Source organism: Podarcis raffonei, chromosome 7, assembly GCF_027172205.1.
Source record: "Podarcis raffonei isolate rPodRaf1 chromosome 7, rPodRaf1.pri, whole genome shotgun sequence".
Taxonomy (NCBI): Eukaryota; Metazoa; Chordata; class Lepidosauria; order Squamata; family Lacertidae; genus Podarcis; species Podarcis raffonei.
The window spans coordinates 65,680,042-65,707,169 of record NC_070608.1 but is presented as its reverse complement, the minus strand read 5'-3'; the positions used below and the strand labels follow the sequence as shown (position 1 = coordinate 65,707,169).

Here is a 27,128-nt window from a genome sequence, read left to right as displayed (position 1 = left end):
TGCGCTTTTAACACCGCCTGACTCCGCCCCGGCAAAGTTCGCCGAAAGAGGAAGAAAAGCGCCAGGCGCGCTCCGGAGAGTGGGTGGCCCCTTTCGGGAGCAGGAGGACGAAAGGAAAGAGAAGAAATCGAGGGGATCGCTCCCCGTGGGGCGCAGCGTACACTATCTGGGGATCTCTCCTGCTCGGGGAGAGGAGACGGTGGAGAGGGATCTGGTCCCTTCCCCGCAGCACGTCGATCTTTGTGGAGCCGAGGAGGTGGTGCCCCCACTAGCGCGGGCTGGCCGCTTCCAGGTTTCCCCCTCGGCATCCCTACAGAAAAAAAGACTCGCCCGGGTAGGTTTTCCTGAGGATCGTGGGAACTTGTGGGAAACTGCCTCCGGCCGCTTGCTTCCTTCCCGTTGAGCTCGAGGGAAGCGAGAGGGGGAAGGGGAGGCGCGCAGGAAAATGAAACTAAGTTTGTGCCTCTGTGTAAACTTCATCCAGCAGCCTTTCCTCAACCTGTGGGTCCCCAGATGTTGTTGAACTACAACTCCCATCACCCCTAGCTAGCAAGGCCAGAGCTCAGGGATGATGGGAGTTGTAGTCCAACAACATCTGGGGACCCACAGGTTGAGAACCGCTGCGCCCTGGTGAAGTCCATGATTTCAAGAGGCTGCTCGCTGAATGAGGGCGGAGTGACTGATGGTGGTGGGAACTTTCCCATTGTTAGTCACCATCCGGATCCTAAGCTAAGCGCTTCCCTTTGTGTATTGTGTGGCTAGGAGTGCAGCCGGGTGCCTTCTTGGGATTTGCTCAAAAGTTTTAACCGGCCACAATCTCGCTCTGCTTTTGCGGATGTGGAGTTGGAGAGGGGTTTGGGCATGAGGGAGATGAACTCCACTTACTAGAAGACTTAGGCCCCTCCAAACTCGTATTTTGCTGCACTTAATAACATCTTTCTTCTTTGGCGATCACTCCTAGCCGAGTAAGATTGTCTTCCATAAACACGGTTTTAACAGTGAGTCTCTAGGTGACTGTGGAGGCCAATTCTGGACATAGGTTTCCACAGTGGGGACAGGTTTCCGGATGAGAGTTGATCATGGTGATGGTTTGCCAAGCGTGCCTTCCTCTTAGCGTATTTCTCCCTTTCACCCTGAGTTTAAGCATCTTCAAAACCCATGACACCTTTGGTAAAGGCTGTTCTTCAACTGGAGCACTCACAGGCCAGTGTTTCCCAGTTGTCGGTGTTTATACTACATTTTTTTGGATTTGCCTTGAGTGAGTCTTTGAACCTCTTATGTTGACCACCAGCATTACATTTACCATTTTTAAGTCTGGAATAGAGTAGTTGCTTTGGAAGACAATCAGGCATCCACACAGTACAACCAGTCCAACAAAGTTGATGTTGAAGAATCATTGCTTCAACACTGGTGATCTTTGCTTATTCCAGCACACTGGCGTTAGTTGGCCTGTGATATGTACATTTTTTCAAAGACACTGTTGATGTAATCTTTCAAGGAGTTGGAGATGGCGTTTATACGTGGTCCATGTTTCACAAGCATATAGTAAGGTCATTACAAGCATTTGTAAACAAACATTTTGGTTTCCCTGCAAAAGTCCCAATCCTCTGCACTTCAGTTGGGAGAAAGCTGCCTTTGAATCTAGTTTTTTAAATACCTTTTTGTACGAAGGCATGTTAGTAGATAGGGGAGGAGGAGGCTGTGAAATGATTGATTCCTACAATTTCCATAATCCCAGAATTTCCTGCCTATTTTTCACCTTGCACATCCTTGGTCGTCCTGTTCCTGTTTGCTTAACAAAAGGGTGATAGTGGGCACTTATCTGAACCTAGGCATCTCTGCCTGGGATCTGCCTTTAAATCACTTTACCATTGTGTGGATGGATCCCACTGAGGGTCTGGGTATCCTGTACTTAGCAGTCCTATTTTTGCATGTGTTAAACGTTAGGTCAGATGTAAAGGTAAAGGACCCCTGACCATTAGGTCCAGTCGTGACGGACTCTGGGGTTGCGGCGCTCATCTCGCTTTACATGCCGAGGGAGCCGGTGTTTGGCCTCAGACAGCTTCTGGGTCATGTGGCCAGCATGACCAAGCTGCTTCTGGTGAACCAGAGCAGTGCATGGAAACGCTGTTTACCTTCCTGCCGGAGCGGTACCTATTTATCTACTTGCACTTTGACGTGCTTTCGAACTGCTAGGTTGGCAGGAGCAGGGACTGAGCAACGGGAGCTCACCCCGTCACAGGGATTCAAACCGCCGACCTTCTGATCGGCAAGTCCTAGGCTCTGTGGTTTAAACCACAGTGCCACCCACATCCCCTAGGTCAGATGTAGGTGGATTCAATTGGATATGCACCAGTCCAAGTGCCTGGCTGATTTCTGCAAAGTGGCAGATATGATTCTCTTCTTTCCCATTTTATCCTCACAGCCAATTCTGTGAGGTAGGTTAAGTTGAGACTGTGACCAGCCCAGGGTCACCCAGTGAGTTTCATGGCTGAGCAGGTCCTAGTCCAACACTCTAACCACTATGCAACACAATCTCTCTTTTGAGAGGCATGCTGGTCCTGCGTGCCCTTTCCGTTCTTCCCCTATCCCCCTGAAGATGAGGAATCTGAGTCCAGGACCATGACGTCTCCTTCTGTTCTATTTGCTATAGTAGCAGAATTCTTTTCCCCCAAGCCTGATTTCAGTAGCAGGGAGGTGAGCTTGCAGGTGCCGGGGGAGGCCTCTGGGCATGCAAGTGCACCCAGTGGGTACCAAGATGGTGACCCATATAAGGAAGATTCTTTATGTTTCTAAACTCTTGTTGCAACTTTTGTTGCCACTACTTCTATTGCTCAGGATACAGTGCTGTACATTGTTGCCTGGGAGTAAATCCCATTGCCTTTTTGCCTATATGCCCCCAAAGGGCTTTGTAACAATAGTTGAGAAACATAAGAATCTGCCTTATATGTAGCAAGACCACTGGTCCATTCAGCCCTGACTGGCCAGAGAATCATAGAATTGTAGGGTTGAAAGGGACCACGAGGGTCATCTAGTCCAACCCCCTGCTGTGCAGGAAACTTTTTGCACAACGTGGGGCTCAAACCCGTAACCCTGAGATTAAGAGTCTCATGCTCTACTGACTGAGCTATCCTGTTGGGCTTTCCCCTGGGCTTTCCTGTATGAGCTTTCCCCAACCCAACAGGGTAAAGAACATGCATACCCTGTGAGCTAAAAAAATACTGCAAATTAAAAGTAAAGGTAAAGAGATCCCTGACCATTAGGTCCAGTTGTGGCCGACTCTGGGGTTGCGGTGCTCATCTCACTTTATTGGCTGAGGGAGCCGGCATGCAGCTTCCGGGTCATGTGGCCAGCATGACTAAGCCGCTTCTGGCGAACCAGAGCAGCGCACGGAAACACCGTTTACCTTCCCGCCGGAGCGGTACCTATTTGTCTACTTGCACTTTTGATGTGCTTTCGAACTGCTAGGTTGGCAGGAGCAGTGACTGAGCAACAGGAGCTCACCCTGTCACGGGGATTCGAACCGCCGACCTTCTGATCAGCAAGTCCTAGGCTCTGTGGTTTAACCCACAGCGCCACCCGCGTCCCTTAAATTAAAAGTAGAGTTGCCATATTTCAAAAAGTGAAAATCTGGACACGAAAGTTGCTGAGTTGTTTTGTTTGTTTGTTTGTAAAATCTCTACAAAAAGAAGTTTCTGAGCTATTTTTAAGAAAATTCACCCCTAAAATCTACACTTCTGACATAGGTTGCCGTACGCCCAGGTTCCCCCAGACATTCCGCCCGGACACTATTTCTGACGGATGAATCCCAGAAATATGGCAGCCCTAAAAGAAAACATTAAACAGTAATTCATTAAAATAGCTAAGCGGCCAGAGAAAAATGGGAATTAAAACTAAACCCATGAAACCCCAAACCCTCCTACTTCCCAAATAGCATTCAGCTGAAATGGGGACCAAATGCTTCATATTATGCTTAGCAACGTATGTGTTTGTGTGTGTGTGTGAAGCCCATGACATTCCCCCCCCAAGCCCCCCCCCCAGAGCTCTACTTCCCAGTAACCTTTGAGAAAACCACAATTCCCAGGATCCTTTGGGGGAAATCATGTGCTTTAAATGTATGGTGTGTACACAGCCTCTGTGTGACTGGCACAGTGGCACTGTTGGCAATGCCAACCTGTTAAGAATTATAACTTGCCAATAATTGTCCTAGATAGACCAATGCCATTCATCCCATTACCTTGAGGCTGATCCCCCCCCAATTATTATTATTATTACAATTCAGCCATAGGAACCAATGTAGTAATAGAGCAGACCCATTAAAATTAATGTCCTTAAATTAGGCATGACTAATGTAAGTCCATTGTTTTCAGTGGGTCTACTCTCAGTAAAATCTACTTCAATACCACTCGTTAGATCCTGTATATTTTTATTTATGTCTTAATTACCTCATACAATAAGGCTCAGCAACCTGATACAGCAGTATACAAATGATTCATATTAATAATCAAACTTAGCAGAAAGAAAGAAAAGAAAGAAAGCTGATTTTGGCAATGATGCAGTCAATTTAATTATTTAAAGAGAGTTAATCACTATCTTTAAATGTTTAGATTATACTCTGGTATAAGGTTCCTACCAGAGTGGACTGACAGACTAAGCTATTAGACTATGCAGAGATGGCAAAAATGACTGGGAAAATCAGAAACCAGGAGGATCAAAACTTCAACAAAAAATGGGGAAAATTTATATTATATTTGAGTGACCACTGTAAACATTTGAACTCTTTGGCAGGTCTTAAATAACTCTTGTAATTTAAAATAGACTTTGGGTACAATGGAGGACTGAAAAATTAGGAGGATTCATAGTATGCAGTTGAAAAAGTTAACTAAAGAACCCCCAGAAGGGAGGAGGGAAGTCTAGAGATTCAGAAGAATCTTGTGTAATATTCAATCAATCAATCAATCAATCAATCAATCTTTATTATGGTCCAGGCTTGTTTAACCTGGAGTTAGGCTATATGAATTGTGCATTGCTTTGTAATTTTTATTATTTGTGATTTCGAGTGTGAATGAATTTGTAAAACCAAATAAAAATCATTTTTTAAAATAAAAATCATTTTACAAAAAAAATATGTTTAGTTTTATATAACATAGAAAAAATATTTAAAAGCCTGGGAACATAGAAGTCTTTGGTCTGCCGTTAAGGTGGGTGACGACCTGGCCTCTTAATGGAGACCATTTCTCAAACAGGAAGCCACCATTATAAATGCCCTCCCCTTGTAGACACCCTCCATTTTTCAGAATATACACTCTCAAGAGAAGGTTCTTCACAGATTTTCCCTACTACTCTACAAGATATCACATACTGGCCAGACCAAAAGCAGCGTGAAGGACGCTGCTTGTTACCTGTGCTCACTTACCTGAGAGTAAGCCACCTTGAATACTCTGGGATTGATTTCTGACTAAACGTGCATAGGATTGCGCTCTTACTGTCACCTTCGTGCCGTTCTTGGGTCTTTGGTAGGAATGCGCAGCTTTCTTCGTGGCCTTTTGGCCGTCGTGTCCTGTGGCAGTGGAAATACAGACCGCACAATGCCTTCTCTTCTGTTTTCACATTGCAGGCCCTGGGATTTCTCTCTACAAATTGCTGGAGCGCCCCACGAGCCGCAAACATGTCCTTGGATGACATTCAGATGAATTCGGAGGACTTTTTGCAAAAAGAGCAGCTGGACGCCGGCGGATTTGGAATGGTTTCGCTGTGTTACCACAAGAGGCATGGGCTTGTGGTGTTGAAAACGGTGTACACAGGGCCTCAGCGAACAGAGTAAGTTGGTCAGAGGGAGATCCTTTGCAGACAAGAGAGAGCAGTGTAGCGCTACCTACCATTGAGCTCCTTCCAGTTTCTTTTCTTTTTTTATTAGTTTTATTAAATATTTTGTTGTTGTTTAGTCGTGTCCGACTCTTCGTGACTCCATGGACCAGAGCACGCCAGGCACTCCTGTCTTCCACTGCCTCCCGCAGTTTGGTCAAACTCATGCTGGTAGCTTCGAGAACCCTGTCCAACCATCTCGTCCTCTGTCGTCCCCTTCTCCTTGTGCCCTCCATCTTTCCCAACATCAGGGTCTTTTCTAGGGAGTCTTCTCTTCTCATGAGGTGGCCAAAGTATTAGAGCCTCAGCTTCAGGATCTGTCCTTCCAGTGAGCACTCAGGGCTGGTTTCCTTAAGAATGGATAGGTTATTAAATATTACAAGGAAAATAGAAAAGGAAAATCAAAACAAAATCCATACATAACAATATAAACACAATCGTCTACATATTTACCAAATGCAGACTAAAGAAGAAAAAAGACAAAAAGATAAAAGGAAATAAAAAAAGAAAGGTGGGGAGAAAAAAATACTTTCCATAATCAATAATACCAATTTTATACTTTAAACATTTCATTATAAAAATCCTAGTTAAAATATTTTAAAAGACTTCCACCGCATTCACCATACGTCTCTTCATTTCTAGTTCACCTTTACATCCGTTCTTCAGTCACTTCCTTTCCTTAAGTTCTTTCATAGTCCATCAAATCTTTATATTCTTCACAAGGTTAGTCTAAGCACAACCAAACTTTCGTATTGAGCCCTGCTTGTGTAAATATTTATTTAGACAATTCCATTGTCTCTGTACCATAATTTTGGATTTGTGCCTTATTAAGTCTGGCTCCTGCTGGTTTCTGATTGGATAGGCTCCTCCCTCAATTTCCCCAGGGTTTTCCTTGCCCAGAGATCTGTGCGGCGAGAACAAAAGACAAGCCCAGCTGGATCAAACCAAATGACCGTAATCACCAGTCAGATGCCCGTTGGAAGTCCACACACAGCCCACAAAGGCAATGGCGGCATCCACTCTTATTTCCCAGCTTCAGCAATTAAAGCTTCCTTTAGGCCAGGCTTTCTGAACCTGTGAGTCCCCAGATGTTGTTGGACTACAACTCCCATCACCCCTAGCTAGCAAGGCCAGAGCTCAGGGATGATGGGAGTTGTAGTCCAACAACATCTGGGGACCCACAGGTTGAGAACCGCTGCTTTAGCCTCACATCACCCATCCCCAGAGAAGGCTGCCTCCTAGTTAGCCTCCACAGCTGATGGCACCTCTGTTCCACTGTTCTGAGTGGAAACCTGACAGATTAGAGCTATAGCTCAGTCGGTAGAGCATGAGACTGTTAATCTCAGGGTTATGGGTTCAAGTCCCCTATTGGGCAAAAGATTTCCACATTGCAAGGGTTTGGACTAGATGACCCTTGGTTCACAGAATCATAGAATTGGAAGGGACCCTGGGGATCATCCAGTCCAACCCCTGCAATGCAGGTGTTCCTTATGGGGATCGAACCTGCAACCTTGGTGTTATCCGCTCTAACCAGCTGAGCTATCCAGCTTGCATTCTATGGGCTCCTTGCTATAGCAATGGTCCTTATCTGATGGTGGCTGCAGCAGCGCACTGGGCAGCTGGGTGTGGAGGAGGCTGCCATTTCCCACAATGCCTTGGAGCAACCCATTGATGGGGCATTGTGGGAAATTAAAATAGTGTCTTCAGCAGACCCAAGTGCCTGACACAAATGCCAGCGGGGGATTAAAAAGGGGGCCTGGGCCAGGCATCAGTGTGGGTCCTGGCAGTTGCCCAAGCATGCTACTTATTGGACGCTAGGCCTGACTGGATTATGTGTCATTAGATTATTCGGCCACTCCTGGTGTAGCAGTTTAGCAGACCTACCTGCCATTTTGCTACCTTGCACAATCCAAAAGAAAACTACCTGTGTGTTAAGAGTTGAAGTGTGTCTCCAATTTTAATTCAGATTTTTAAAATGCATTATCCCACTGTTATAAATTTGGGAAGCACTAGCCTGCAATTCCCAGCCACAATGCTATGCAAATGACTGAATAATTAGTCATAACGATGCTAACTAATCACCACTCAGACACAAGGCAGGATTTTACCCAGCAAGGCAGTTGCTATTTCATTTGCAGGTTATGCTGCAGCTTAAGCTATGCAGGTTTGGCTCATCATTTTGGAGAGTTCAGGTGAAGAAGTTGACATTTCTGCCTGTCACCTTGAAATGTCTTACCGGAAGCTTTAGTCTATAGCTCTACTCCCTTCTTGGCAGTCATGCACACTTGTAATCCCATAGTACCTGTTTCCCCCCTAGATGTAACACGTCCCTTCTTGAAGAAGGCAAGATTATGCTCAGACTAAACCATGACCGTGTGGTGAAGCTACTAGGCATCATTTTGGAAGATGGCAATTACTCCCTGGTGATGGAATACGTACGCAAAGGAAACCTGATGTCCGTACTAAAGGCAGTGAGTAGAGATTGATACACTGGGAAGAAGCCAGGCGGTAATTTTTGAGATTGTACCACAACCTCGGAAAATGGTATTCACACGTTGTTGGTCATCTCAGGTCTGTTTCCATCAACACCTTTTTTGTCCGTTCCAGTGAAAATGTTTTCATCATTGGTTTTGACCTGGATCAGGTCTAAGACATGCTAATAGTGAATGTTAGGGACACACTAGCACTGGGCTCTGCAACTCATAAATGTGAGTGTTTGCTCTGTATGGGCGGATCATGATTTCTGCACCAGCAAACCTTCTGTTCATAATTTGCACTGCAAAATGCAGCAGTCTTGCATTGCTCCCAAGATCCAGATTTCCAAAGTATTGGGAAGGTTTGGGCCAGATAGTAATAAGCTTATATAATATGTTTAAGCTTCTGTCTGGCAGTGTCTGTTTCCATCAACATCTTTTTTGTCCGTTGGCACTTTCCCAAGGATGCCAATCCCTGTTGCCATCTAGAATCTGCCCATCATAATGGTGGGTAGTTGGTTATCTGTTAATATTTCTCATCAGCAGACAGATCCCATCCTGATTTTCTAAAATGTGCATCTCCAGATCTGCTGAATTGCAACTGGATTCTAGACTCAGTGATGAGGATCCTTGTTGCTTATTCAAAAAGCAAAGATAATTGGAAGGCACACTAATTCGGTATGCTTTATTCAAACTCCTTTAGCAACCATGATTCGTAAGACTTAATATCTATTCCTGATGGCTGTTCGTTCAACAGAGGACTGAATAAGTCAGTGCTCTTTTTAAAGATTTTAGCTGGGATTCAATTATGTTTAACCCCTAGTATACCCACTGAAATGAATGAACACGGCTAAGTTCAGTCCATTAATTTTGATAGGTCTAACGTGAGTAAAACTTAATTGAATACCACTGCTTTTCATTTTTAAAAAAGGCAGCTTCTTGATCATGGCAGGTATAACTCAGTATATATACTAATATTCTGCTGTTTTTGCTTTATTGCAGACCTCTATTCCTTTGTCTGTGAAAGGGTGCTTCATCCTAGAGATCATTGAAGGAATGCTTTACTTAACTGAACAGGGCTTAGTTCACAAGGACCTAAAACCAGAAAATATCCTTGTAGATGAGGACTTTCATATTAAGGTACCATTAGCACATAATTCCAGGATGGGTGGCATGTCAGTCTTAGGGCTAAACCAGATGTGGGCATGATTTATAGCAGAACCTGCCTGTTTGGCAAACCATGGTTTTGTGTGACTGCAAATGTGCTGGCTCCCAGGGAGATCGCAGCCACTTTGCTTCTCTCCTGGTCCTTGTTGTTCAGTGTAATGTGGCAACTAAGGCAAGGTATGGCTTTGCATGTTGTCTGAACCCAGGATTGTTGTTCTGCTCTCTCCTCCTTAACCAAGATCTGCAGCCAAGGTTTGTAAAGTGGGCGCAATCTGCTCCAGAAGCCAGTATGTTTACACGGTTGCAGTAAGCTAACCAGGCTTTTGCCCACTATGCACATGTGGATGAGAAGGAAAACACACAGTTTCCCAGTGTTTTGCATTCCCTTCCTGGTATAGCAGGCCAGGAAAGGCTATACCACATGCTTTTCTGAATGTTCAGATTGGTGCACTCCATTTGACCTGGGTAACTTAAAAACACTATATTTAATTAAATAACAAATTTCTTTGGGAAACATTTTATGTTGCACCAAGCATGTCGACTGCAAATTGTCCTCGGCTGGAATATCCCCTAATGGGCACTGAACTTTAAGAAGGTGACTGGGAGTTTAGGGAAGCTTTTAATGTTTAATAGGTTATTGTATTTTAGTGTTCTGTTGGAAGCTGCCCAGAGTGGCTGGGGAAACCCAGCCAGATGGGCAGGGTATAAATAATATATTATTATTATTATTATTATTATTATTATTATTATTATTATTTTATTATTAAGACAAACTGAAATGGGGTTAGAGAAAGGCAACAAAAGACTGTCAGCATTAAGAAAAACAAGTCCTATGTGGAATGGTTTGAAAGAACTGGGCGTGTTTAGCCTGGAAAAGAGAAGACTGAGAGTGTGGGGACATCATAGGCAAATGTGTGTTCTCTGCTGCAGACTGAGGTTGATTTAGTAGGCTTAAGATACAGGCAGGTAAATTTTGGTTGAGCATTAAGTCAAACTTCTTGAACTGCTGTGACAGTGGAACCAATGACCTAGAGGGGTGGTGGGCTCTCCCTTTAAGTAGAGGGTGGATAGTCCGTCTATAGTGAATGCTCTAGCTCTGGATTTCCTGTGCCAAGCAGGAAGTTGGAGAAGACGGCCTGCGAGGGTCTCATCAGCTGTGTGTTTGTGTGATCTCAGTTGGACCTTGCTCCCGTAACGGTTCTCCATCCTTTCCTGCAGATAGCAGACCTTGGTGTGGCCCGCTTCAAAAGCTGGAGCAGGCTGACCAAAGAGGAGAGCATCCGGAAGATGAAAATCAACTGCAGCTCGAAGAGCAACGCCGGCACCCTTTTTTACATGGCCCCAGAACACTTGGCATCAGTTAACACCACGCCTGTGGAAAAATCAGACGTGTACAGCTTTGGCATAGTATTATGGGCCATCTTTGCCAACAAGGAACCCTATGAGAGTGAGTGTTTGTGATCAAATAACTCTGCTTGCTGAAGTGTTTTTAGCTGCATACGGTTACAGTGGTACCTCGGGTTAAGTACTTAATTCGTTCTGGAGGTCTGTTCTTAACCTGAAACTGTTCTTAACCTGAAGCACCACTTTAGCTAATGGGGATGGCTGCTGCCGCCGTGCCGCCGGAGCACGATTTCTGTTCTTATCCTGAAGCAAAGTTCTTAACCTGAGGTAATATTTCTGGGTTAGCAGAGTCTGTAACCTGAAGTGTATGTAACCTGAAGCGTATGTAACCCGAGGTACCACTGTATTTTTTTTTATTAAAAAAACCTGTTCGATTCCTCTCTCCCGCACCAGACGCTATGACTGACGCGCAAATATACTTCTGCATCATGAATGGGGACAGGCCTCTCATAGAGGAGATTGAAGAAAGTTGCCCAGGAGAGATTATTACAGTAATGAAACAATCTTGGAGTCAAAAGCCGGAGGAACGGCCAACTTTTGCAGGTAGTGAGAGGGCATTTTTGCTGAAGTGGGTCCGGCATTATCTGAGTGCAAGAGGAAGGTAGCCTTAAGGTCATGCGGAATATTCCAGATGTTTAGTTTTTGGCTGGGTCTACAGGTGCAGTGGGATGAGGAACAGCAAAGAGGTAACACTGCACTCCTTATAGGTGCCAAATCTATGGGGAAGTATGTGAGGACGGGGCTGAGCCCCACCCAATCTGCACGTTGAAATTTTGCACCCCCTAACAATTTTGCGCCCGGGGCAACCGCCGCTGTGCCCTCCTGCCATGCTACGCCACTGCCATGTCACTTCTTACTTGCCTTTATAAAAGACAGCATAAGAACAGTCTCCTCTGTTTTTCACTGAGACCGCTTTGGGGTTTTTCTTTTACTAATTGACAAATCCTTTACTACAGAAATCAATTTGACGTACAAGCCATTTTATCAGCAGAACTTTGAAAAGGATGTTGAAGATGACTTGAGAAAGTTAAAAGTAAGTTTTTAAAACATTTATGGCTGAAAAAAGGAAAAGGGGCGAAAATCACTGGTGGAAATTGTAGAGAAACAGAGTCCAGCTATTAGGTAGAAGAAATTTCCTGAAAGTAAGAGCTGTCACACAGCTGAGCAATCTCCTTCACTGGAATCATTGAAGCAGAGATTGTCAGGGACGCTGTCGCTGCATCTGCATTGTAGATCCTGCAATAATCAGAGGGGTGTACTAAATGACTTCCTCAGTCCCTTCCAATTCTATCCCTAAAAGCATACAAAATCATAAGAAGAGCTGCTGGATCAACCCAGTGGTCCAGAATCCTGTTCTCAGCAGTGGAACACCCTCCCACCAAATGTCAAGGAGATAAATAGCCATACAACTTTTAGAAGACATATGAAGGCAGTCCTGTATAGGGAATATTTTTAAGGTTCGATGTTTTATTATCTCTTTATATCTGTTGGAAGCCATCCAGAGTGCCTGTGGCAACCCAGTCAGATGGGCAGGGTATGATGATTAATAATAATAATAATAATAATAATAATAATAATAATAATAATAATAATGGACCCCTGACTGTTAAGTCTAGTCACAAACGACTCTGGAGTTGCAGCGCTCATCTCGCTTTACTGGCCGAGGGAGCCGGCGTTTGTCCGCAGACAGTTTTTCCAGATCATGTGGCCAGCATGACTAAGCCGCTTCTGGCGAAACCAGAGCAGCGCATGGAAACGCCGTTTACCTTCCCGCCAGAGCGGTACCTATTTATCTACTTGCACTTTGCCGTGCTTTCGAACTGCTAGGTTGGCAGGAGCTGGGACTGAACAACGGGAGCTCACCCCATCGCGGGGATCCGAACCACCGACCTTCCTATCGGCAAGCCCTAGGCTCAGTGGTTTAGACCACAGCACCACCCGCGAACCTGTAATAATAATAATGTTGCCCTAATGCCTGTGTCAGGCTTCAGGGAATCTGATCCCCCTCCCTCACGGTAGGCTGCCAGTAATGAAAATACAAGAAGCTCTTACCAAGGTATTTTATTCAATAGTCACATAGAGAGATGAAGGATGCTGTCTCTAGGATAATGGCGTTGCTCTCAGTAATCTCCTCCCCCCTTTTACTCTCAGTCGTCAGCAGCTCCACCCCTTTATACAGTGGCTGCATGAGGACCTTTGTCTATTCGCTTTCTGTTCTCCCACTTTAACAGCCCTCCTCGTTCTAGGAGAAGGGGATTGGGTTGGGAATGCTTTCTAATGATAATGTGTCAACCAGCTGTCCTAACTCTTCTGCTCCTCCTTCCTCTCCTTCCATTATCTCCCAGCTTTGTCCTTCTTCTGTCTCAGAGTCATGACCTTCTGCAAACCACCGTTGTAAGTCTATACTGTCCTCCTCTTCTTGGGAAGGTTCAGGAGAATGGGGGAGTGGCCTCCACCATTCCTCTTCAGTCCAATCCCTGACAGCCTGTGAGAAACATTACTGTCTCCGGATGTGGAGACACAGCATAGTCATCATGGCTATAGCCTTGCCCTCCATTACTTTGTCCACTCCTCTCTTAAAGTCATCCAAACTGGTGGCCATTGTTGCCTCCTGTGGAAGTGGGTTCCATGCTTGAACTAAACATTGCATGAAGAATGACTTTATCTGCCATGGCTATTTCAACGTTCAGCTTCATTGGGTGTCCACAAATTCTAGTGTTAGGAGAGAAGCAGTAGTGGGGCAGCTCCCTCAGTCTCTCTCTGACATTCTCACATTAACCGGAGTGTCTGAAATGGGAAGCCTACATGTGTAAACCTCTAGACATGTAGGTTTCCCTCTGCAACAGGGTTCCTGGCATCCTTAGTCCTACAGTCCAGCAGGATTTTGCTTGATGGGCACCCTAAGCAACATTGCCCTAGAGGTTCTAGGTCCTTCCAGTGATTCAATCAGGTATTTAGTTGCTCTTGTTCTCTGCAACAGGAAAAGTACCCTGAGCCAACGGAACTTATAAAAAGGATGCAGTCTCTCCAAGTGGATGCTGTGGCAGAACCACCAAGCAATGGCCGGATGGGTAATTCATTTCAGTTGCTTAACAGTTCATCCTTTTGCATCCCACATTTGGGGCAACTGCTGCACATTTCTTTACAATAACAAGGACACCCATTTAAAAAAACACACAATCAAAGCCAAAGTACAGCGCAGATCGCCGTTTCAGTGCTGATTAGGGCCAGTGCAGATTACAGTTTCAATCTCTACTTTGTAAATAAATCATATCAGAGCTGGAGATTTTGTCTGGACTCTGGTTTATGACTCAAATTAGAATATGTGTATATTTTATGATAGCATCACAGAAGTGATGAAGTCAGTTTGGGATGGAGAATTCATCATCTGTTTCTCTTTTTGGGGGGGCAAGGGAAGCCCACACAGACAAACAGACAGTGCCTGGTGAAATCCCATAGCGTGGAAGCAGCAGGGGCTGAGCAGGATTTTCACAACAACAAGAAGCCAAGAACCATTCACACTTCCAAAAGTCATTATTCTTGCCGTCTATATTCAGAGTCTATAGCTACCAAAAGGCTCTTGACCTTTGGGTATTAGGCTGAAACCCACAGCCTGAGGTGTAGCAGCTGCCAAAGGAAATCTGCCAGCAGGCCTCAGGGTGGATCAATACCAAAGGCCCCTTTGGGCCATCCTGTTGTGTTGGCATAAGAACAAAGACCACACCTACTTTTTACTTTGGGGGATTTCTGCTTGCCGGAAAGATGAGGTAGAATAGCAACCTCTTCTTTTCCTGTTAATACTGGAAGTGGTTTTTTTAAAATGTTTGCTGGCAGTTATTTATGCTGATTACTTGTTCAACCTGAGCTTCTGAATAGTCAGAATAGAGCAGGGCTGGGTGGTACCTGGTTTTCATCATCACAATACACTGATATATCACATTGTCTGAAGTAAGGATGGAGCTATACACAGGCATTAACTGCCTTCACGGTTTTTCCTGCATCATGATTTTTGCATAGCACACAAGCACACACACATTCTGATTGTGACATATTGCCAGGTCTAAAATTATGAAACCAACATCATTGAAGATATGGACAATATATATCAGCCCTAGAATAGGGTGGTGGTGTGAACACAATTCTTCCAATTGGGGGGAGTTATTTAGTATTCCTTTGTCCTTCTAGGCTTCTACCCCACCCCCCAAGTGTGTTGAGTGGAAGTTTTGTGAGAGCACTTTCTATAATCTTCTGCTTTTGGAAGACTTACTTCTAGTTCTCTCTGGTTGTGATTTTGAAGTATGATACCTTCACTTACCATTTGCTGGGCCATGGGAAATGGCAGGCGATGCTAGAACTTCATGCCAGAGCACACTGGTACAGCAATACAGCAGCTTATGGCATCTCCCAGATGATAGCAAGTTAGGCTGACTGTATAAGACAATTTTTTTGTGGCAGAGGACCAATATTTGTTTTATTAAAGCATAGCAACCCAATGAGCTTTTCATGCTTACAGCACAATTCAGTGCAAATCTACTCAGAAGTAAGTCCCATTGAGTTCATTGAGATCCAAGGTGAAAGTGTAGGATAGGTCAGGGAAAGCTGTGACCCTCCCTATGCTACTGGACTGATGGGAATTGTAGTCCAACAGTTTTTGGAGACCCATAGGCTCCCTGGCCCTGGACGCAGCCTTGATCTCACAGCAGTAGAGCCTCACCAAGCTGCTAGAACATGGGTAGGCAAACTTAAGGCCCGGGGGCTGGATCTGGCACAATCGCCTTCTAAGTCCGGCCCACGGACAGTCTGGGAATCAGTGTGTTTTTGCACGAGTATAATGTGTCCTTTTATTTAAAATGCATTTCTGGGTTATTTGTGGGGCACGGGAATTCGTTCATTCCCCCCTCCCCCCCAAAAAAAATCTAGTCCAGCCCCAAAGGTCTGAGGGACAGTGCTGGAAAAGTTTGCTGACCCCTGTCTTAGAGATTAGGGCTGCAATTCTAGCCCCACTTACCTGGGAGTAAGTCCCTTTGAACCCAATGGGACTTACTCTGAGTGGACAAGTTTTAGGATTGCACTGTCAGCACCCCTGTAGAACAACACCTGTACAGTTACGGCACAACTCTCTGGAAGGCCAGCTCTTTGTTCAGAAAGTGGGTGGGAAAAACCTTTACAATACCATATTTTTGCTGCTTGGCATCCATGGGTGTGTGTGTGTGTGTTGTGTGTCACTGCAGGAGCATTCAGAGTCACTACTAGCTGTATTGATTTTATTTGTGGGGCATAAGAATTTGTTCATTTTTTTTTTCTTCAAAATTTAGTCTGGCCCCCCACAAGGTCTGAGGGACAGTGGACCGGCCCCCTGCTGGAAAAGTTTGCTGACCCCTGTGCTAGAACATTGCAATGAAATCTCTGCAAAACGATCAATCCTCTTAGGTCTCTCCCTTTCTGCCCTGCAGATCTTCCCGGCTCCCTTCACAGCTCTCCGTGTCCTGCGGCTAGCAACACCGTAGACGAAGCCATGTTTGCGGCTTGCCCGGTGAATGAACCTGTGGAGAGCTGCGAAACGTCCTTGGATCCTCCGGTGACCTTGGAGCGGAAACTGCAGGACGAGCTGAACTACCACACGCATGGCAGCAGGATGGACAAGACGGAAGGCCATTCCGTGTCATACAGCGCCGAAATGCTGGAGCAGGAGAGGAGGAGGAAGGTGTCTCACGACCCGTATGCAAAGGCGACTGCTGCCCGCCCGATGCAGGAGTCACACCTGAGGCCTGAAAAGGTCGAGCCTGGCTCCCATCATAGCAACACCACTGTGGACCCATACAGTCGTCAGTGGAAACCACCGCCGCTCAGAGCTACTCTGGAAAGGGAAAATAATAGCCGGCTGAATCAAGTTAGGCACTATGGGCCCAGACCTGCAAATCTCAGAGCATCTCTAAGCCCAGAAGATCTCTACGGATCAGCCAATCCCTTTAGCTTCAATAAACCACCCGTACCTGAATCTGGTGTGGATCGTCAATCTAACCCATTCAGACCTTACTATTTTGGCAGAAGCTTCAGTACAGAAACTGGTAAGTAAACTGATTGAGGGTCTTCTTCTTGTTCCTTCAGGGAGAAAGAGCACACATGAAGTAAAATGGCTCTTCTTCACTACCTTCTATGAAGAAAATAAAAGCTGTCCCATTTTTTATGAGCCAGTCTTTCGTCCCATCCTACTAACCCTGGGCAGCTAAAATGTAATAGCAATTCAAAAACTGTTGAGCTTTAAGGTTACTATGCATATTTATATTTATGCCTTTTATTAAATTTTCATCCTGCCCTCACTTCAAGGAGCTTGCGGCAAACAGTTCTCCCCACTCTCATACCATTTCACTTCACAACCTTCTGAGGTTGACTGAAATGAATATTTGTCTGAGGTCACCCAATGAGCAGCACTGACTGGGAAGCTTTGTGGAATGGAATCGCTTTTGTCCAAGCATTTGAATCGCGAAATACTGTTTGTGGTGCAGTTTCTACAGAGAGCATTAGTGCTGCTGTTCGTTGTGCTGTATTTTATTTGTATTGTTTTCTTAGGACTGTCATGTTTCATTATCAATGTTGTAAGCTGTGCTCCATTTTGGGATATCCATCTGTACATAAGGGATTCTCCAGCACCCTAAAAACTGGGTGGTGGCCCTTTCGTGCCATTGTACTAAAAGGGCTTTTGATCCGGTGGAATCACCTCAGAAGACGAGAGAAGGTTTTTGCCAATCCCCTTTGCCCAGCAATCCCCAGTGTGCTTTGGAAACCTGTTCTGGAGCAGTTTTATTTGTTTGTTTGTAATTAGATCTCTTACCTGCCCTTCAACAATAATCCTGTGGGTTACAACAATAAAATATGCAATTATAAAACAAATAAAAGCATTACAACCATAAAACAAACGTAAGCAAGCGTTTTGAGGGAGAATCGGCAAAAACTCCCTTGACTTCTCTCTTTGTCAGGATATGCCTCCTCTGGTGTAAGAGCACTAGGAGTGCTGGTTGGAATATCATTCTGTACTGCACTGGCTGTGGGCTGAATAGAAATTGGTAACTTAATTATATTGATCAATTGCATCTATATGCTACCTTTTGGACAAGGTGCCTCAGGCAGGTTATTAACAAGTGGTGCCAAACATCCTCAGGCCTATTTCAGGAGCTGATGGTGCTAGCTCCCTTGCCTGGTGTCTTCCCTCAGGGTACACACATCCCAGGGAGCTCCAGGGAAGGTGGGTCTTGGGTGGTCCCAACTATGAAAGAACTCTCTGGCTCATCAGCACTGTGGGCTGCAAATGTGGCTCCGTGACAATCAGCAAGTACAGTGGTACCTCAGGTTACACACGCTTCAGGTTACAGACTCTGCTAACCCAGAAATAGTGCTTCAGGTTAAGAACTTTGCTTCAGGATGAGAACAGAAATCGTCGGGCAGCAGCAGGAGGCCCCATTAGCTAAAGTGGTGCTTCAGGTTAAGAACAGTTTCAGGTTAAGAACGGACCTCCAGAATGAATTAAGTACTTAACCCGAGGTACCACTGTACAGCACTGGAAGCTTAGACTGTCTATCTGGGAGGACTTCATTCTGTCGGAAGTCACTGTGGTCTTCTGAAAAGTACTGGGGCTTGATGTCCTCACCTCTCCCTTCTGGCAGCTGCTGCTCTCCCAAGACCACCACTTTGATTCGTGAAATATCCACCTGTTGAAATTCCCTCATCTACATTAATGATGCAGGAGCTCTGTTGCACCTGGGTAGGTTTTCGTCTGAGTAGGTTTTTGCACTGTCAAGAGTCCAGTATACCTGAAGGAGCGTCTCCACCCCCATCATTCTGCCAGGACACTGAGGTCCAGTGCGAAGGCCTTCTGGCAGTTCCCTCGCTGTAAGAAGCCAAGTTACAGGGAAACAGGCAGAGGGCCTTCTCGGTAGTGGCACCCGCTCTGTGGAACGCCCTCCCATCAGATGTCAAAGAGAAAAACAACTACCATACTTTTAGAAGACATCTGAAGGCAGCCCTGTTTAGGGAAGCTTTTAATGTTTAATAGACTATTGTATTTTAGGATGTTGTTGGAAGCTGCCCAGAGTGGCTGGGGAAACCCAGCCAGATGGGCGGGGTATAAATAATAAATTATTGTTGTTGTTGTTGTTTAATGTTTCAAGAGCAGTGGTACAGTTTTGACACAATTTGCATACCTCTTTAGATCCAGAGGAATCGACCTCTTTTATGAAGACGAACTTCGCCCATACACCTATACACAAACAGAATTCAGGTAAAAAACTCTAGTTATTTCTTGATATGAGCAGTATGATCTCAACATGAGCGGCATGAGCAGTCCGGACTCTTTAAGGCTATAATACCATTTGGTAGCTCTAAAGCAGAAGGAGGGAAGCTCCAATCCATGGGCCAGTCTTGGCCTACACGGCTATTTCCCTCCAATCATATCCACCTGTCCATCAGCTGATGTCACACGTGAAATGAACTGATCGACCAGGGTGGGTGGGATCCAATTCTGCCTTGGCTGAGTATGCCTGTTTCCAGCAGCCAATTTTGTAGGATTTAACCCCGCTTTCCCAGGGTTTATTTGGCACACTAGTTAGATTTTTGGAGGGGCCTAAGGTGCAAACAGCATAGACTAGTGTTAGGTTGCAGAACTGGCCCCTGCAACCTGCTCTTTCCACAAGGAGAGAGTTTGAGATTCCCTTTTGTGGTGCTGTTCCCTTTCAAAATGAAAAAAACAACAACAGAATTTTGGAGCTCCAGAAACAGCTGCTTGCTTGATCTCAACAAGATACAGTCACATTCACTGAACGAAGTCTCAAGATGCATTATCTATTTGACTCAAAAGACTTAATTCTCGCAACATTTTTGAAATACTGTTGATATAGAACAGCGATGTCCAACCGGTCAACCGCGATTGACAGAGTAGATCTCCTGGAGATGGCGGGAAACTTTTAGTCCCTGCGAATAAAAAAACAGTTGAATGAATGTCTCGGGCCCCCGCTGTGTACGTTTGCTTGTGTTGGCATTTACTGCAAGCGATTTATGGCATTCACCCCCAAAAAGCTGAACAACTCTGGACTCTCCTCCTAAAAAAAGCCAGATCACTGCCAGTTTGTTTAAACTGGGAGTAGATTGCAGTCTCTTGAGAGCTGGAAGTGCCTGATATAGAAGAACCAACATGTTTTCTCTTTGGGGAGTTTGTTGTCTCGTCCTACTGATCTGACTGACACAAGCTTTCAAAGGTTTGCTATGATTTTAACTCTTATCAAAGAACTATTGGAGCAGCCTGGCTTGCTCAGTTGGTTAGAGCACGGTGCTGATAATGGCAGGTCACAGATTCGATTTCTGTATGGGACAGCTGCATTTCCCTGCATTGCAGGGGGCTGGACTAGATGATCCTCAGGGTCCCTTCCAACTCTACAATTCTATCCTTCCATGATTAACTATACCAGACACCAACCTGAGAAATAAACCTGGTTGTGTAAATATGCCCTTGTAACATGAATTCTAGGAGCAGGAACCATTCTTTCCTTGATGTGAAACTACCCAACATATAAGTGCAGCGTTCAAATAATGCATTTTTGCCATTTTACTATTTCCATCATAAAATTAACATGTGTCAACACACTGGTCAGTAATTTATCCCCCTGCACTGTCCCTGTGCTCATTTTGCTTGTGTGTAGTTTTATACTTCCTTTATTAAACAGGTGTTTTTTTTAAAAATTGTCTTACATACAGGAGAACCTGCAAGCTACAATATATATAATAGTAGTGCAATTCAGATAGGCTCTCACAACGTCTTAACCATTAAACAAAAACCTCAACAAATATGTACTGTGCCGGAAAATAGTTATTATAATCCTGCAGATTACCAGAAACTGTTTGGTAAGTACTGAAGTTAAAACTTTTTTCTTCCTTCATGAAATAGTTCTTGCTTTCAAAGCCATACATTTTCCTTTGAAACTCTGTTCAGCATATGTAAGTTAGGATTGAATAGAACTGAAAACATCTACCAAGGAAAGATACGACATGCTCAAACTGAGGTCCAGTTCCAAGGGCCTTCAGGCAGTTCCCTCCCTGCGAGAAGTGAGCTTACAGGGAACCAAGCAGAGGGCCTTCTCTGTAGTGGCGCCTGCCCTGTGGAACGCTCTCCTTTCCGATATCAAACAATTAAACAGCTATATGACTTTTCATAGAAATCTAAAGGGAGCCCTGTTTTGGGAACATTTTTAATGTTTGATGTCCCCCCCCCCCTTCTTTCCTCTGTATTTTGTTGGAAGCCACCCAGAGTGGCTGAGGTATAATAAATAAATAAATTATTAGTAGTAGTAGTAACAAAAATATTAATCTGTAGAAACAGAGGTGCTAGTGATCTCCACAAAACACAGACTTTGCAGTCAGATTTTGGGATTCTGACCCTGAAGATTCTGGCCTTCTAGCTTGTATCCCTTAGTAGTAGTACAGTGGTACCTCGGTTTAAGAACAGTCCTGTTTACAAACGATTCGGTTTACGAACTCCGCAAAACCAGAAGTAGTGTTCCGGTTTGCGAACTTTACCTCGGTAAAGTATTTAGGCCCCTTTATGAATTCATTACACAAGAGGGGGTGCCGTGAGTAAAGGAGGGAGCAGGAGAATACCTGATGGCTTCCCCCACAACATTGCATGAATTCCCTGCAACCCCCTTTGATGTCAATACATAAAGTACGGACATCTGCAAGTGGAAAGTCTTCTGCACAAAAGACTGTAAGGCTTCCATGGGATCAGGAATTCTGTACCACTGTGGTTTATGATCCCATGGAAGTCTACACAGGTGGGCTGCTAAAAAAAAAAAAAGTGCAGAAAAGCACATGCTTTGTGGCCTTGCAATGCAGTCATGTGGCATTTTCAAACAATTCTGACTGGCTCAGAATTCACACTCAAATGGAGGTTCCATGGTGAATATATTGACATAGGGACGCGGGTGGCGCTGTGGTCTGAACCACTGAGCCTCTTGGGCTTTCTGATCGGAAGGTTGGCAGTTCGAATCCCCACAACTACCTTGCTCTGTCCCTGCTCCTGCCAACCTAGCAATCCGAAAGCATACCACCACAAGTAGATAAATAGGTACCACTGCAGCGGGAAGGTAAATGGCGTTTCCATGCACTCTGGTTTCCGTCACGGTGTTCTGTTGTGCCAGAAGCGGTTTAGTCTTGCTGGCCACGACCTGGAAAGCTGTCTGTGAACAAATGCCGGCTCCCTCAGCCTGAAAGCGAGATGAGTGCTGCAACCCCGTAGTCACCTTTGACTGGGCTTAATCGTCCAGGGGTCCTTTACCATATATATATATATATAGAGAGAGAGAGAGAGAGAGAGAGAGAGAGAGAGAGAGGGAGAGAGAGAGAGATTGACATGCACTCAGAGCCCTGCATTCACTGTTAGCAGCAGGGTTGGCCTGCCTGCCCCCTCACACCCATGTTTCTCACGCAAGATGGAGTTTGTCAGGATCTTCCTATTGCCTCTGAGAACAAAAGCAACGGTGTTCCATCGCCAAAGCACTAAAGAAACATTTTCCTTTTGTCGCCACCAGAGAACACTGCTCTCGTTTCGGAAGTGCAACTGAACCTTGTGAGAGAAAATATGGGGAAGAAGTGGAAACCCACGGCGCGGCAGCTGGGCTTCAGCGACCCTGACCTGGAGGAAATTGACCATGACTACGAGCGGGATGGCTTAAAGGAAAAAGTTTATCAAATGTTTCAGAGGTGGATGATGAAGGAAGGGAGCAAAGGAGCAACGGTGGGAAAGCTGGCCAGAGCTCTCTTTGCTAGCCAGAGGATAGATCTCCTTGCCAAAATAAAGCAGGAGTCAGAAATGAGTAACAAATGAGAGTCATAAACCAGCATAAACTACTTTGCAGGAGAAAGTATGGACATTTTGCTTTACATTTTGCTTTACATTTTGCTATTATGAATGCTCTGGTGCTGCCTGTATAGAATTTGCCGTCAAATGAATGTATTTGTATAATTTTAATTAAAAAAACCCCAATATAAATGGACGCAAGACTGCTCTAGCTTTAATGTAAATAATAAAATATTATCAGATACAAAAACTGAAAGCATATATCAATCTTGAGTCACTCACTATTAGCATATAGAAGAAGAGTTTGGATTTGATATCCCGCTTTATCACTACCCGAAGGAGTCTCAAAGCAGCTAACATTCTCCTTTCCCTTCCTCCCCCACAACAAACACTCTGTGAGGTGAGTGGGGCTGAGAGACTTCAGAGAAGTGTTGACTAGCCCAAGGTCACCCAGCAGCTGCATGTGGAGGAGCGGGGAAGCGAACCCGGTTCCCCAGATTACGAGTCTACCACTCTTAACCACTACACCACACTGGCTCTCAGTAAGAACCAAGCAAGGAAAGACTGGGGAAAACTGCACTTTCTAGCAATGCCACTGCCGTTGCTCTTCTTTTTTATTTTTTTTTTATAGTATTTTTATTAAACAATTTTTATATTAACACAAACAAAACATACATAAACAAGCAACAAACAATAACAGAACAAAAAACAAGTACCATTTCATGTCCTAATTTCTTAAACCTTACTTCCTCGACTTCCTCTTGCTTCCCGTTTCTGTATTCCAAGTTCTTACAATTATTCAGCGAATCTTCCCTTATTTTACTATAAATTTATGTTAATCATCCTTATTCTCTTTGTCTTAACCATTACTAATAGTAACCATTTATTTTAAACCCAACATCATTCTAGCTGTCATTAATTTTATAGTATTTCTTTAAGTAGTCCTTAAACTTCTTCCATTCCTCTTCCGCCGCTTCTCTTCCCTGGTTTCGGATTCTGCTCGTCATTTCTGCCAAACCCATGTAGTCCATCACCTTCATCTGCCATTCTTCCAGTGTGGGTAGATCCTGTGTCTTCCAGTACTTTGCAATAAGTATTCTAGCTGCTGTTGTAGCATACATAAAAAAAATTGTATCTGTCTTTTAACACCCCCTGGCCGACAATACCCAAGAGAAAGGCCTCTGGTTTCTTGGGGAAAGTATATTTAAATACCTTTTTCAGTTCATTGTAAATCATTTCCCAGAATGCCTTAATCTTCGGGCACGTCCACCAGAGGTGAAAGAATGTACCTTCCTTTTCTTTACATTTCCAACATTTATTATCAGGCAAGTGGTAGATCTTTGCAAGCTTGACTGGGGTTATGTACCACCTATAAATCATTTTCATTATATTTTCTCTTAAGGCGTTACACGCCGTAAACTTCAACCCGGTGGTCCACAACTTTTCCCAATCAGCAAACATGATGTTATGACCAATGTCCTGAGCCCATTTAATCATACTTGATTTTACCATTTCATCTTGTGTATTCCATTTCAGCAGCAGATCATACATTTTTGACAAATTCTTAGTACTGGATTCTAACAGTTCAGTCTCTAATTTTGATTTTTCCACCTGGAAGCCTATTTTACTGTCTAATTTAAACACTTCATTTATTTGATGATAATGTAACCAATCTCTCACCTTCCCTTTTAGTTTTTCAAAACTCTGCAATCTCAATTTGTCCCCTTCCTTTTCCAAGATTTCCCAATATCTTGGCCATTTCGACTCCATATTTAGCTTTTTAACTGCCTTAGCTTCCATTGGCGATAGCCATCTTGGAGTCTTACTTTTTTAAATTAGTTTTTATTTAAGTTTTGTTTGTTTGTTACAAAACAGATAATCTCCTTGACATCTGATAGGAGGGCGTACCACAGGGCGGGTGCCACTGCCAAGAAGGCCCTCTGCCTGGTTCCCTGTAGCCTCACTTCTCACAGTGAGGGAACTGCCAGAAGGACCTCAGAGCTGGACCTGAAAAATAGGGGTTGAGATGCTCCTTCAGCCACTGATCTGCCACTCAATCCTGTACATGGGATTTGATCCTAAGGAACTGTGCACAGGATTTCAGACTAGGTCTGGCTAATCATTGTAGCTCAATGTTATGGCTATTGTTTGGGACTGTGTTGTTTTGGATTGGGCTTGTCCCATTCTGTCTTTGATATTAACAGCATGGAGATTAGTCAACACACTATGAACAGCCCAGTTTTATGGATGTCAGACTCACCACACCATACATATGTACCAGGGACATGGGTGGTGCTGTGGTCTAAACCACTGAGCCTCTTGGGCTTGTCGATTAGAAGGTTGGCAGTTCAAATCCCCACAATAGGGTGAGGTCCCGTTGCTCCATCCCAGCTCATGCCAACCTAGCAGTTTGAAAGCACACCAGTGAGAGTAGATAAATAGGTATCACTGTGGCGGGAAGGTAAATGGCATTTCTGTTCGCTCTGGTTTCCATCACAGTGTTCCGTTGCACCAGAAGTGATTTAGTCATGCTGGCCACATGACCCGGAAAGCTGTCTGTGGACAAATGCCGGCTCCCTCTGCCTGACAGCGAGATGAGCGCCGCAACCCCAGAGTCACTTTTGACTGGACTTTACTGTCCAGGGGTCCTTTACCTTTACCTAGATATGTGCAATAAAAGAACAACAAAATCATGGCAAAGCCTTCCAGTTCAGATCTAGCATGGCGTGGCCTCAGAAGGGAAGGATTTCAGAACAGTAGAATGATTTGTAATGGTAGTGTTTTTGGTCACATTGGGTGAATTATATGTAGTTAAAAGGACCAGGCATGTGAAACCATTCCAGATGTAGCACTCTCAATATCCTAACCATGGTTATGAGTCTGCAAGGGGACCACAGGACTTCCTCTTCCCTTTCCCCTGGAATCCGCATGTGCAATCTCAGCTGCAGCTTTTATGTTACATCAGCATGAACAGCAACCACAGTTAACTCCCATGAAGTTCCCTGGTAGCTATGGAAGCAGCCTCAACTCCTGATTTCGCATCCTGGTTAAGAACGAACCTCAGTGACAGGAGAAACTGGAGCCAAGGGAACTAGCGCATAACCCATGCCTCCTAATCTTTTATTGTGTAAGATATACATACTTTGGGACCCACTCTGGTAGTGACTGCCATTTGTTTTAAGCTGTTTTATCTACATTGTTACCATCCTGGGACTTGGGGAGAATTATTATTTAAACTGTTTTTTTAGAACTGCTCCTTGTTTTTAGCTGCTGTTGGTTTCATGTGCTAGTTTGTTTCATTTTTAGGTTTCATTTTGCCTCTTAAAATGTATCTGCGTGACTTATTTTGTGTTGTGTAGACTTTGTGAAAGCTGCCCTGTGTATTTTTGTAGAAAACTGGGTATAAAAATATTATCATCATTAGCAGAGTTAACAAATTGTAAGAACAAGTTAGTGTGGTAGTTAATAATAATAATAATAATAATAATAATAATAATAATAATTATTATTATTATTATTATTATTATTATTATTATTATTATTATTATTTATATCCTGCCCTCCCCAGCCAAAACTGGGCTCAGAGCGGCTAACAACAATAAAAACAGCACAGTTTACATAAAATCACAATCAATTAATTAAAATACATTCTCAAATCAATTCAGAATCAAATTAATGGCAACCATTGGGCTAGAGTTCTATGAGGATTACAGAAGGAGGGGGTCAGACTGTCCCTTGGCCAAAGGCCTGGTGGAACAGCTCCGTCTTACAGGCCCTGTGGAAAGATGTCAAGTCCCGCAGGGCCCTAGTCTCTTGTGAGAGAGCATTCCACCAGATTGCGGCCACAGCCAAAAAAGCCCTGGCTCTGGTTGAGGCCAGCCTAGGGTGCCAGACCAGGGCTGTGGAGACCCAGATTCAAATTTCCACTCAGCCAAGAAGTAGACTGAGTGAGCTTGGGCTACTTGCAGGGTTGCTAGGAAGTGGGAAGGATCACCTTGTGCCCCTTGTAGAAAAGGAGGGCTAGGAATGCAATGAAGACATAAATATAAAGAGCTCCACTGGATAAGGTGCAGGAAGTTGAGCATGCCCTTTCCAACAGTAGCCAGGGAACCAGTCCTCTAGCACGCCTCTCACACCTGCGCGCCAGTAGTTGGTACAGTCATACCTGGGGTTAAATATGCTTCAGGTTGAGCGTTTTCAGGTTACGCTCCGTGGCGACCCAGAAGTAATGGAATGCGTTACTTCCGGGTTTCACTGCTCGCGCATGTGCAGACACTCAAAATGACATCACGCACATGCGCAGAAGTTGCAAAACGTGACCTGTGCATGCGCAGACGCCTGTTACGTTCTACTCAGGATGCAAACGGGGCTCCAGA

At 44.5% G+C, this 27,128-nt stretch overlaps 1 protein-coding gene across 1 annotated transcript; it reads left to right on the top strand.

Annotated features, from left to right (window-relative positions):
* On the top strand, nt 1-22,831 carry RIPK1 (receptor interacting serine/threonine kinase 1). Its single transcript, XM_053397019.1, has 12 exons — nt 1-334; nt 5,618-5,820; nt 8,183-8,336; nt 9,342-9,479; nt 10,725-10,953; nt 11,304-11,453; nt 11,867-11,943; nt 13,891-13,981; nt 16,364-16,978; nt 19,117-19,185; nt 20,655-20,801; nt 22,484-22,831. Exons 2-12 carry the CDS (start codon nt 5,669-5,671, stop codon nt 22,777-22,779), a joined length of 2,118 nt encoding a protein of 705 aa, XP_053252994.1. The 5' UTR covers nt 1-334; nt 5,618-5,668; the 3' UTR covers nt 22,780-22,831.
* Nucleotides 22,832-27,128: the final 4,297 nt, after the last annotated feature.